The 13,307-nt window shown below is 41.9% G+C and overlaps 1 protein-coding gene across 1 annotated transcript in view; it reads right to left on the reverse strand.

The window, feature by feature from the left end:
- Positions 1-13,307, reverse strand: part of cita (citron rho-interacting serine/threonine kinase a) — a 48,336-nt gene that overhangs the window by 21,596 nt on the left and 13,433 nt on the right. The window contains exons 12-18 of the mRNA XM_056274355.1: positions 5,204-5,323; positions 3,698-3,868; positions 3,257-3,310; positions 2,630-2,683; positions 2,033-2,173; positions 999-1,094; positions 556-672 (exon numbers count right to left, since the gene is read on the reverse strand). Of these exons, the coding sequence (XP_056130330.1) occupies positions 556-672; positions 999-1,094; positions 2,033-2,173; positions 2,630-2,683; positions 3,257-3,310; positions 3,698-3,868; positions 5,204-5,323 (753 nt within the window). The remainder of the gene's footprint in view (positions 1-555; positions 673-998; positions 1,095-2,032; positions 2,174-2,629; positions 2,684-3,256; positions 3,311-3,697; positions 3,869-5,203; positions 5,324-13,307) is intronic.

Here is a 13,307-nt window from a genome sequence, read left to right on the forward strand (position 1 = left end):
TCAACACTTTTCCTCCTATCCACAACCAAACATCAGTGGCACACAGCAGTAACTGGCAGATGGTCAACACATTGAGGTAATAGCATGGAGAGACCAGTAACACCAAGGAATAAGCAATGCTGTGACATCAATAATATTCATGATATAGCAAAACTGTTTCACATGTGCATTTTGAAGATGTATTCAAAATATAATCTGAATAAGTTGCTCTTTTTGCGTTTCGTAATTGAATACGTTACTGATTACATCTAGGACAGTGTATTCAGCATTCAGACACTAAATACTTTTTAAAGTATTCTACCCAATCACACACACACACACACACACACACACATATATATATATATATATATATATATATATATATATATATAAATAAACGTGTATATATACACACACCATACTTACACCACACACACCAACACAAACACGTTTCATTAATTTCTTTGTTTGAATTTTATCCGCAACCAAGGTAACTTATCTGAATTCATTTCTGACACAGTTGACTGAAAAGGCTCAAGAGGATATGATAAAAAGCACCATGTGCTTCCTTACAGCTTTCTGTTCACTGATGAGCTTGTATTTTTCTCTGGACTCTTCCTCCTGCTGGGCTCGTTTGGCCTCCAGACTCTCCTTGTCAGCTAGATCTACCTTCATTTGGGCCTCCAGAACCTTTAGACAAAACAAGCCAATACAAAATCACTTCTTTTGGTTTTTCTTTGTTGAGAAATTCACATTAAGTGGTAAAGGTCCTTGGTTTAGTTTGCCTTTTTAATGCTGACAAGAACAATAATTACTGTTCTGTCTATAATGACTAAAAGACGGAGCAATGAGTTAAAACTAACATTTTAAATTTTAATGCCTGATGCATGTTAACAAGGATTTCACCAAGCAAAGTCTTACAAACAACATGTTTAATTTAGAAAGGTCTTTTACTGCAATTCCATTCTGACACTATCAGTCACTACTATCACTATCAGATATATGAGCTGTCTCACCTTTATCTTGTCTTCATATAGCCTCTCTTTTTGGGCAAGATGGGTTTCCATCCTTTGGGCTGTCAACTGAGTCTCCCTCAGGTTTTCCTCAAGCTCCTGGATGGGACAGTATCACATATATCAATGGGTAAATGTCAAACACAAGAGGGTACATCTAATATGACTGCTCTCAAAACAACATCCTTTACTAAGTGCAAAGTGTTCATTTAAATTCAGTCACTATATGCATACACCAAATACAGTATAGTACTGGCTGTTCATTACATAAAACCCTACAATGAAAAAAACAAAAAACATCCTGACAATTAAGCATACACCAGTAACTTAGAGCAAACCCGCTATCACAACTTGAAGAAAAACAACATTTTTTCACTTGCTTTGAAGAGCTGCACCTCCAAAAGACGATTGCAGCGGTGCCCGTTCATTCTGGCATACAGGTGAGAGGATCCGTGTGTTTAAGCCTATGTGTGCCAAGTTGGAGCCAGAGGTATTCCTTCTGGCTCCACAGCATGGTCGCTTGTGAGAGCTATAGTAACAAGGAGCTCCCTCAATAGAGTTGTGGGTGTGTATGATTCACAAGCATTGGGCCTACAGCTTAAGTACTGCTAAGAAGGGATGCATGGGCTCCTTGGTCTATGTGTGTGTGTGTGTGTATGTGTGTGTGAGGTGGGGGTGGGAGGAACCTCAAGGCATTAGTAGGCTTTAACTATAACTCTCTCACCAGGATCTTTTCAGCCATCTGCTGAATCTGCTGGGATTTGGTCTGGATGTCATCTTTCAGCTTATTCTCCCTGCGCTCCACCATTTCCAGCCTCTTCACCTGGTTCTCCAAAGTCTTCCTGCCCTCCTGAACACAAACACCATCAACACACATAAAAAAGAAATGAATAATTTTCAATCCATCCACTAAATCACTATCCAATAATCTCTCTCCCACAGAGTGGAAAAAGGTTTTCCCTCTTTATCGTCTGTCTCTCAAACCAGACGTGTTGAGTAACTTAGCGTTGTGTGATGGATTGAGTTGCATCTGCTACCTCAGTCTCTCTCAGGCGGCGTTTAAGCGTGTCACTAGGGTCAGTCTTGCCTCGCAGACGCTCCAGCTCTCGTTCCAGTCTCTCTTTGGCCTGCCGAATGTTCTGCAGCAGTTCGGTGGCCTCTGTGCTGGCTTTCACTGCCTGAGGGAGTTCGGAAGGTCAGGAGGTCAAAGACTGTCAGCAGATCGCCGGACGAGCTTGTTAATACAACTGTGTAATCCTTGCCCAGTGAGACAGCAATGACTAGATGCTACTCTCAAGAATAAAATGAGGACTATTAGCAGGCTGCAGAAATGGTAAAACTAATTGGCTAATTAAATGAGTGCTGAGGAAATTGTCAAATCGCCCCATTAAATCCAGTGAACCTAAATAAACAGAGGATTTAGTGTGGTTTGCTTTTCAGACAGTGAAGGAGGACACCTGCAGATGGTTTCAGTAAGAGTAAAGTATAAACTGACATAATTAAAATCTTAAAAATAAAATGGTGACAACTGCACGAATTCATTTGAGGACATCAAGTTAATCTGAAACTACTCAAAGAACTTCCCCTGGATGTGAAGCGTTATTTTTGAAACTGAAGCAAGAAAAACCACTGACCTTGGAGAGTTTATCCTGGAGCTCCTGGATTTTCAACTGCTGCTCAGAGTTGGTCTGGAAATTAGACCAAAAAAAAAAATTGAGCAGGAGAATGCTCATTTGTGACAGGTGAAAGTAGTCATATTTTATCAATTTTTTAGAAATGTTATATCAGTTCCATTTATAAAACGTAAAAAATAGTTTCAAAGAAAAAAATCATAATCAATAATATTTTAATTATTTATCAGTTTCTTTCTTCTCATGGAGAAAACAGTGTTTTTGGTGGGTGTGGTGCATTTTTTTTTATATATATATACTATGCTGATTGGCAGCAAGACTGGAACCGACAGCTGAACTTTCCAGTGGTTGGGATTATGCAAACAGCAGGTCGAATATGATTGGTTGGAGCAGTTGGCACATTCAAATGCCCGCCAACTGTACTACTACAGCAAAGCGGCCTGTAAAATTACGTGATTTTTAAATATATGAAATATAGCAAAACATGACAGTATCAAAGTTTGATATTGTCCCATTTCTGAGATTAAGCGCTACTGTGCACAGTATATGGAAGGGCAAGGAAAAGTCAGTTTATTAGAAAAGGACTCCTTTAAATCTACTAAAGCTCTAATTGGGTAGATTTAGCATTACCTTCTCCAGTTTGGAGAGAAGCTCCTCTACCTCAGATTTGCCTTGCTCTTTTGCCTGAGAAATGAACAACACATGGAGACAGATGCAACATGGATTAATACATTCCTCATATCCTCTATTTCTATTAGCAAGCGATCAAAAAATAGTGACAAAACAGGCAAAAATAAGCATTTAAAGAAAAGGTATACCGAGTGTGAGGTGTTTGTACCTGGTAAAAATCAGCTGTAACCAAATAAGAAAAAAATAAACCCCTTAAAATTACCACAATATTCTAGCATTTAATTTCAATGTGATGCATTATCCACTAAACTAAATTTATTCAATAAAGTGAGTGTTGGAATTTTCTTACAATTACACCTACTTTTACCCCCATTTCCATGTGGATGAAATAATAAAAATTGTCAAATGAAACCAACAGTGTGCTTTTATGTCTTGATGTACCTTCTGGATTCTCTGCTGGTATTCCACGGCCTTCCTTTTAAGGTCCTCACTGGTTTGCCTCGAGTCTCTGAGCTCAGTTTCATACAGGTCACTTCGGCGTCGAGCAGCTGACAGGTCCTCCTCCAGCTGCCTAATTGTCACTTGCATCTCCTCTAGCTGGGCGTGGTACTCCTGAAATCCCAAACACCAGATGTTGGTCACTTATACAGTGCAGATTAGACACTATTGGATTTATAGTGCTCTAAATTCCCAGCCTCAGGCAAAGTGCACAGGATTAACATGTAATAACTTAGAAGAGTGAACTTTTCCTTAAAATAATCGACATTCTTAAAAAAAAATCCATATCTCTCAAAAAGTTCTGATAGCAAGCTAATAAATTACAATAATATATATAAAACAGATCATATGCAGGCCTTGTGTACAGAGTGTTAAAACCCATTTTCAAAATGACTTCTGACCCAGGTCCCAGCGCCAGTTTCTTCTTATTAAGGTAACCAGAAACATGCCCTAAAAGACTCACTACTGAATGATCATCCTCTCTATTGATGGTGGTAACAAAGAGACCGTCAACAGCGAGACTAATGGCATTTTTATTGAAACACAAAAGCTGTCACAATGAATTGAATAAACAGAACCACTTGATTAACAGCTAGAATACAGCAGGGGTCAGTAATGTGCAGTGTGTTGGAACTCTAGTCTCTTCTTCCAAAATAGAAAACACAAACCACAACAGTGTACTCATTTTCACTGCTGGTATGAATGTGTGTGTGTGTGCGTGTATATATACGTCAGCCCTGTGATGGCCTGGCGGCCTGTCCAAAGTGTCTCCCCACCCGCTGCCCAATGACTGCTGGGATAGGCTCCAGCACCGCTGTGACCCTGAGAGCAGGATAAGCGGTTCGGATAATGGATGGATGGATATTAGGAATATAGCCATTTTCAAGGGGGAATTGTCTTAAGCTGTTCACCTTCAGCAAGGTGGTTTTGCAATAACATACATTTCACAATCCTTGGGTTAACTTTTCCTCTCAAAGACATTAAAAAAAAAAGAGTTTCCTTCCACTTAAAGAGAAATGGGAAAAGTCTCTTTCGTATGAATTTGGCCTCAGTGGGAGTGCCCTGCGGTGATGCCATCTGCTTGGCTGCCATCTGCAGAGATGACCTTTACAATGACAGAGGACCAAAGTGTCTTCAGAGGGATAGCCCTTCTTGTAAAACAGGGACACTCTGCGGGGGAGGGAGGGGGGGAATCCTTACTGTCGCTTGGGGAGGTCAGGTGCATGCTGTGATCATTTAAAAAGGGATAGAAAATGGAAGCATCTTCTTGACTGTAACAGGACAAGCACTGTCAATCTGATGGCCTTGAATTCGTCTTCAGTTCATTCAGTTTGACTTCCGGTATGTTTATTTTTTTCATACATGGCAAAGTGCTTTTGGGACAAGTGACATTATTTTAATGAGGAAGAGCATAAAAAGGATAATTAAGAAAAATAAAAAGTTAAATACCTGCTCCTTTATCTCCTGTAGCTTGTTGCTTTGTTCACGGATATCGTGCAGGAGCTGCATGGCCTTATCATCCTCCTGGGATACCTCCACGCGTGCCTGCTCCAAGCTGCGCTTTAAGCTCTGCCAACACACATGTACACAGTTACTGTGGGACTATATACCAAATACACAAGGAACTCCCTCTCACTCACAAAGCTATTTTCAGCCTAAACCTTAATCCATTCTCAAATCCAGATCTGATGAAACAATGTGATATTCTCTCTTTCTCGCTCGCTCACACACACACACACACACACACACACACACACACACACACACACACACACACACTTTTATCTTTGTGAGGACCCTTCATTGACTACATTGATTCCCTAGCCCTTAACCCTAAACCATCAGAACCACATGTCTAACCCTAACCCAAGTCTTAACCCTAAAACCAACCCTTAAAGAAGCGAGGGCTGGCCAAGATGTCCTCACTTTGCAAAAATGTTCTCACCCTGATAGTTAAAAACCAAATTGGTCTTCACAAAGATAGGACGTACGAGTAGACGCACGCAAGCACAAACACACTCTCTCACATATATCTCAACTGTTGTATATAGTGATATATACTATGTATATATAGTGATAGATATATATATTAACTGTTGTATATATATACACTATTGCACATATCAACTGTTATATATATACACGTATATACATACATACATCTATACACACACACACATATACATACATACATACATATATATAATATAGATGTTGACATGCCGCTCCTCATTAGTTGAGCACTCACAAGACCATTGACCGTCAATGATGTTGTTATAAGTGCTCAACTAATATCAATACAGAGCGGAATATCGAAACAGGCCTGTACTGCTATGTATTAAAACTTTGTTCCTACATCTGTATTGATATATCTATATAAGAACAGGTACATACACACAAACACACACTCGTGATGTCTTTAGGCATGCTCAATAATCCAGACAGATCGAGGAGGTCACATATGCCTGATGAAACGTTTCTGTCAATAAATGTTGTATCCAGATGAACTGATTCAACTCTCTTTGACACACTAGTGATGTGCATATTGTTGAAACACAGAAAAACTATCTAGACCTACTGTGTGTTTGTGTTACAGTCTGAACATATCAGATATGCTCATTTGATAGGCTATTAAACTATAAAGAGATTAACACAACAATGAAAACAAGAATGGTCTGAACATGGAGAAACATATGGACATTGTCGTTTGCTGCTCTAAACTGCGGGTGTAGTGTGTGTTCTGCGCATAATGAAATTGAAAAAAAATCAGTGTGTCTGATCAGCGCATCTGAAGCAAGTTGAGTTGCTTCATTCGTTTTTTTTTTTCGATCACAAAGTTGAGCGGAAACTTGTGCAACTGAATTAGTGTGTAATCAAAACAGCTAAAGGAATGGAAAAGGTGCCTCAGTGCACACGTGCATGTACAGACTGTTTCAGTAGGTCTACAGGATAAATTACACTGGACAACACATTTTTTCAAACTTTTTGCTTCCTGAAAAAAATTGGAGCTTATGATAAACAATGTCAAGCTGAACACATGCTAAGATTCTCATTGGGAGTGATGAAGTAGAACAGGATTAAGAGCGAGTATATCACAGGGACAGCTCAGGTTGGACGGCTTGGAGACAAAGCAAGAAAGGCAAGATTGAGATGGCTTGGACATGTGTGGAGGAGAGACGCTGGGTATATTGGGAGAAGGATGCTGAATATAGAGCTGCCAGGGAAGAGGAAAAGAGGAAGGCCAAAGAGGAGGTTTATGGATGTGGTGAGGGAGGACATGCAGGTGGCTGGTGTGACAGAGGAAGATGCAGAGGACCGGAAGAAATGGAAACGAATGATCCGCTGTGGCGACCCCTAATGAGAGCAGCTGAAAACAGTAGTAGTAGTACTGCATTTCTACTCTGCCCTCCCATTCCACGTTTCAAATAAACATGCATTTAGCTGAAAATGGACTGCATTTTATATAGCAATTTTCTAGTCGACCGACCACTCATGCAGGTGGCTGGTGTGACAGAGGAAGATGCAGAGGACAGGAAGAAATGGAAATGGATGATCCGCTGTGGCGACCCCTAATGGGAGCAGTCGAAAATAGTAGTAGAATGTCAAGCTGAAAACAAAAATAATTTCAGATTTGCTGTATCACGTAGGAATTTGGAGAAACATTAAAACAACTTTAATTGAATTTAACATGTTTAATCACATAATGATGCTGACACATTGTGTTAGTTCACCTGAGCTTAAAATGTTTTGCAGCCGATTTTCATTTGTACTCAGTATCTGGTGCCTCTCGTGTCAGTGTCCAACAATAGTCGGCCAGCACTGATGGATTCCAGTTGCCCTGGTACCTCTTTTCCATGGTCACAATGTCCTGGTAAAACCTTTCACCATGTTCGCCACTGACTGCACCAAGATCAGCAGAGAAGTCCAAGTGTGAATGAATTTTCAATGACATGTTGCATTTCATGGGTGTTGTCTGTTTGTTGCATGTTTTAAGCATGTTGTCAAGCAGCTCAATGTAGCTTGGTGCTCTGTAGTTGCCAAGAAAATTCTCAACAACATCCTTAAATGCCTTCCATGCTATTTTCTCTAGCCTCACTAGCAGATCTTCTATCTCCCTGTATAATGTGTGGACTAGCAAAAATGCCTTCCTTAATCTTAGCCTCAGTTATTCTTGGAAACATCTGTCTCATATTGTGAAATCCATCACCTTCTTTGTTCATTGCGTTCACAAAACTTTTCATTGATCTGAGTTTTATATGAAGAGGAGGCAGAAATATCTTTGTGGGTTGACAAACGGTATTTGTGCCACACTTTTCTGCCCTGGAACGAAATGCTTACGGAGTGGCCAGTTCTTTTTAATGTAATGTGACTCTTTAGCACAGCTATCCCATTCACAAACAACAGTACTTTGTATATCCAAGCTGCATTCCTAGTAGCAGTACCAATACTTTTAGACCACCACAGATGTTCCAGTCATAATTGTTGTACTGTATGTCTTTCAACAACGGTTCCGTGTTATTGTAGGTTTCTTTCATCTGTACTGCATAGCCAATAGGTACTGAAGGGTGGACATTGCCGCTGTGTAACAGGATAGCTTTCAGGCTTAACTTTGATGAATCTATAAAAAGATGCCATTGTTGTGGGTCATACACACAACCCAAAGCCATAAACAATCCATCAATGTTAGTGCAGAAACCGAGATTGTCAAAGAAGTTTGTTAAATGTTCTTGACGGTTCTGAAAGATAGAAATGTTTGTACCTGGTGACAGCAAACCCCATCCTTACATCTTGAACCAAGTAGTTATGCTTTAGCTTTTGGCAAATCTAAGTCCCTGACCAGGTCATTCAATTCTGGCTGTGTTATCAGATGAGGAGAACCAGGCATAAAGGGTTCAAACAACTTGATCAGTGTAATTTTACACATCTGGTTCATGCATTGTGGCATCTTCATCGGCCTCGTCTAGGCTCCATGTCTCTGGTGGCTTCAGTACTGGCAAACTGTCATCATGTGGCACTGGTCTCATGGCTGAAGGCAGATTGGTGTATTCAACAGGTTTCTTATTTTTAGTAGAGAAGCCAGATACATTGGTCAGACAGAAGTAACAGTCCGTCACGCGATCCTTCTGTTCTCGTCATATCATTGGGACTACAAATAGCATTGACTTCCAAGTACCTCTGAACCACGCTCTCAGGTTGACTGCACATGTTACACAACACATGTGAGGAGCCCAGCGTTTCTCTTGGTCACCAATTTTACATCTGAAGTAGAGCTCATAGGCTTTCTTAATAACTGCAGTCATGGTGCGTCTTTGAGCTTTAAACGTATACTCGCCATAGATGTAACAAAATGTATCGTAGTTGTCGCAACATTGATGAGACATTTCTGCTGTATTAAATCTTCCTGAAGACAATAAATCCTATTGTTAAGTATACTCGTTATGGTATTGCCTGAAGAACATGTGCATCAGCATGCATCCAAACAGCATCTGTAAATGTGAGCAGCTTTTATAGCCTGTCTACCACCATCTAACCTGACTAAGCATTCCCAGGAATGCCTAAGACAACATTTGCATAGCACCTACACTGAGTGCATGCTCAGGCATGCTTGGACTCACCAAAACATCTTGCTTTGGGGGCAACATACTAGTAGACTTAAAATATGACGGGAAATCACAAAAATAGGTTATCTCTACAAAACGGTATGTGATAGGAAAATTTCAAGGTGATTTTTCTGATCAGCAGTCCAAAAGCCATCAAATACATCTAAAAGTGTTCAGGAAGCAAAATCTTCAATGTCCAGTGTTATCAGATTGTAAACACTGTCACTCGGGTCGTATATGATTGTCCTCCTTCTAGGTCCTTGTGGGTCTTCAGGTGGGCGTAGAGGCCGATCCTGGAGCTGCATATTTTGGGGTAATGTGGGCTAGGGTGTGAAAAAGTAGTTGAGGATGTGGTTTGGGCCTTTCTGGTAACTCGCTCCTTTCTGAGTCTGCGCTTGTTTTCAGCAGCACAGTGGAGGTCATAGTTGTAGCGCCAGGCACCCTCATGGACAGCCTGTCTCCAGGCCTCCTTGTTTTTTTGCTGCTTGTTCCCAGGTGTTAAGGTCGATGCCAAACTTTTGATGTGGGCCTTGATGTAATCTTATATTGCTTCACAAACTGAGAGTAAAGAACTTGTTTCGAGAGGTGAGTCAGACATGCAGAGGACATGGCCAGTCCATCTCAGCTGTTGTTGTGCGATGGTGGCAGTTATAATATGCATATTGGCCTCCTCAAGGACATTGAAGTTGATGCACTTATCCTCCCAGCAGAGCTTAAGGATCTTCCTGAGGCATAGCTGTTGGTATACCTCGAGTGCCTCCAGGTGCCTGCTATATGTCATCCAGGTTTCTGACCCATACAGTAAGGTGGGCAGCACTACCGCTTTGTACAACAGAATTTTTGTCCTGGCCTGGAGGTCGCTGTTCTCAAAAACTCTTTTACTCAATCTTGAGAAGGCCCGGCTGGCACAACTGAGACGATGGTGTATTTCAATGTCAATGTTGGCTTTGGAGGAGAGAAGGCTGCCAAGATATGGGAACTGTTCCACGTTTTTGAGTCCGGTGTTGTCTACAGAGATGGATGGGGGCACAGCAGACATATTTCTCTTGGGTGGGGGTTGGTAGAGGACATGGGTCTTTTTTATGTTGATGGCCAGACCAAGCTGCTTGTATGCTTTTGCAAAGGCGTCCAGTATGAACTGTAGTTCCTCTTCTACAAGGGACACTGAGGCGTTGTCATGAGCGTACTGCAGCTCTATGATGGATGTGGTGGTGGTTTTAAATTTAGCCCTGAATCTGTTAATATTCAGAAAATTCCCATCAGTCCTGTACATGATTTTGACTCCCTGAGGCAGATTGGGACCTGTGAGATGGAGGATGGTGGCAATGAAGACAGAGAACAGGGTTGGGGCAATGACACAGCCTTGTTTAACTACTGTGTGGACCCTGAAGTACTCTGTCTCATCTCCATAACTGCTGAGTACTCCAGCTGACATATTCAATCAATCAATCAATCAATCAAAATCAATTAATCAAGTTGCAGTTTATATAAAACTTTTCCATATTATAATGTAGTAGTTGTAGTACTCTAATATATATGTCAGGGCAGTCTATTTTTGACAGAACTAGCCAGAGAGCCTGGTGGTTTATGGAATCAAAAGCTTTGGTTAAGTCTATGAAGGCCATGTACAATGGTTGATTCTGTTCCTGGGCTTTTTCTTGAAGTTGGCGAGCAGTAAAAATCATGTCCGTGGTGCCTCTGTTTGGATGAAAACCACTCTAGGATTCTGGCAGAATTTCCTCTGATATTGAGAGGAGTCTGTTGGCCAAGACCCTAGCCAGGGCCTTCGCTGTGGTGGAAAGCAAGAAAATGCCACAGTAGTTTCCGCACTCAACTTTGGCCCCTTTCTTCAAGATAGAGACAGTGAGTTTGTCCCTACGTTGCAAAGGGATTTCCTCTTTTTCCCATATTTCAAGTAGCAGGGCATGGATATGTCTGAGGAGTGTAGGTCTGCTCTCAGTACTTCTGCCAGTATTTCATCAGCCCTGTTGATTTTTATCTTCCCGATGGCATCCTGGACTTCTCTTAGACTAGGTGGTGCTGCCATGTCCATGTCTTTGGGTTGCTGAGGGAATTGTTTGAGGGCATCCATCTCAGGGCTAAAGTCCTAGTTAAAAGGTCCTGGTAGTGCTCTTTCCACCTCTTTGATTGATTCATTGTCTGTTAGCAGTGTGTGTCCATCTTTGGAGCGAAGGGGAGTTAGACGGCGGTGGCTGGGACCGTATACTGCTTTAGTACCATTGAAGAAGCCTCTGGTATCCCCGGCATCTGCAAGGTTCTGGATCTCAAGGGCTTTCTTCTTCCATGACTGGTTCTTCAATTCCCAAACCTGGCTTTGGGTGGCTGACTTTGCTCTTGCATGGGCAGTTCCTTTATTTTGGCAGTTGATGTCATTCTGCCAGATGGTAAAGGCTTGCCTCTTGATGTTGATTAACCATTGGATTTCCAGGTCATTCTCATCAAACCAATCTTTGTGGTTTTTCCATCTTATATCGAAGAGTAGTTTTAGAGGTGCCAGTGATTGCAGTCCTGAGCATATCCCATTGGCTTTCAATATCATCTGGATACTACTTGGACAATGATGTACTGAGCATGGCCTGGAACTGTTGATGAGAGGAGACATCAGTAAGTCTTTCGAGGTTGAGCTTTGGGCGGCTCTGCTTTTTCTGCACCCTTCTTTTCCGGTGAAGTTGGATGGATAGGGTGGAGCAGATAAGGCAGTGGTCAATCCAGCAGTCATCTATACTGATCATCACTCTGGTGTTAAGTATCTTGCGTCAGACTCTTTGACGGACAATAATGTAGTCAATGAGGTGCCAGACGTTCGAATTAGAGTGCCTCCAAGTTGTTTTAAATGGTTCTTCTGGCGGAAAAGTGTGTTGGTGATGATCAAGCTGTGTTCTGAGCATGTTGTGAACAGAAGGATGCCATCGGAGTTTGTGTTTCCAACTCCTTCCTTGCCAAACATGCCTCTCCACAAGTTGTAATTTCGTCCCACTCTGGCATTGAAATCTCCAAGCGGGATTATCTTATCCATCTTGGGGACTTTGATGAGAACATTGTCCAGGTCGGCATAGAAGGTCTCTTTTCTTTCATCTTGTGAGTCAAGTGTTGGAACGTATGCACCGATTACAATGATGCTTTGGTTATTTACAAGCTTCAGTGGTATTGTCATCAGGCGTTCATTGATGTCTGGAGGAAGCTCAGCAAGGTGGCAAATGAGGTTGTTTTTGATGGCAAAGCCCACATGGTGGCTCCTCGGCTCATCAGCTGCTTTTACATTCCAGAAAAAAGTATAACCACCTTTCTCCTCTTTCAGCTGCCCTTGGTCAGCCAATCGGGTTTCAAAGAGTGTGGCAATATCAATCTGGAATCTTCTCAGCTTTCGGGCGATGATGGCAGTATGCCATTCAGGTTGATTGCTGGATTGATTGTCCACGAGGGTTCGTATGTTATATATGATTTTCTGACCAAATGGTGGTGATCCTTCTGGATGCAGTGGTCCAGACAGGAGGTATGAGGCAGACTATTGCCCCTTTTCCACTACATGGTAGCAGCTCAACTTGACTCGACTCACAGAGTGTCGTTTTCCATTACTGTAACGGTACTCCCTCAGTGTAGCTGGTCTGAATTGACTTTGGTACCCACTCTAGCCCTCTCCCCAACTGGGGTGAGCAAAGTGGATCCTAAATAGGGCTGCTCAGTTGTGGGTGCAGCAGCCGAGAAGCACCTCTACCTCAGTTCCAGGGTTTAGCAACTAATCATACCGCCTGTATGATCAGTTATGATCAAGCCCACCGCTTATGTGCCAAGTTGTGGTTAGGGGCTGTCAGACTTCACTGTCCTGCCCCCTTTCACCTTTTCCTGATCGCTACAGGGCTTTGACTCAGGATGTTTATGGGTTTATCCTTGTAGGAGGACACCTGCGCGTGACAGCTTTTTATGTGGGGAGG

The sequence above is a fragment of the Lampris incognitus genome, chromosome 2 (genome assembly GCF_029633865.1).
Source record: "Lampris incognitus isolate fLamInc1 chromosome 2, fLamInc1.hap2, whole genome shotgun sequence".
Classification (NCBI taxonomy): Eukaryota; Metazoa; Chordata; class Actinopteri; order Lampriformes; family Lampridae; genus Lampris; species Lampris incognitus.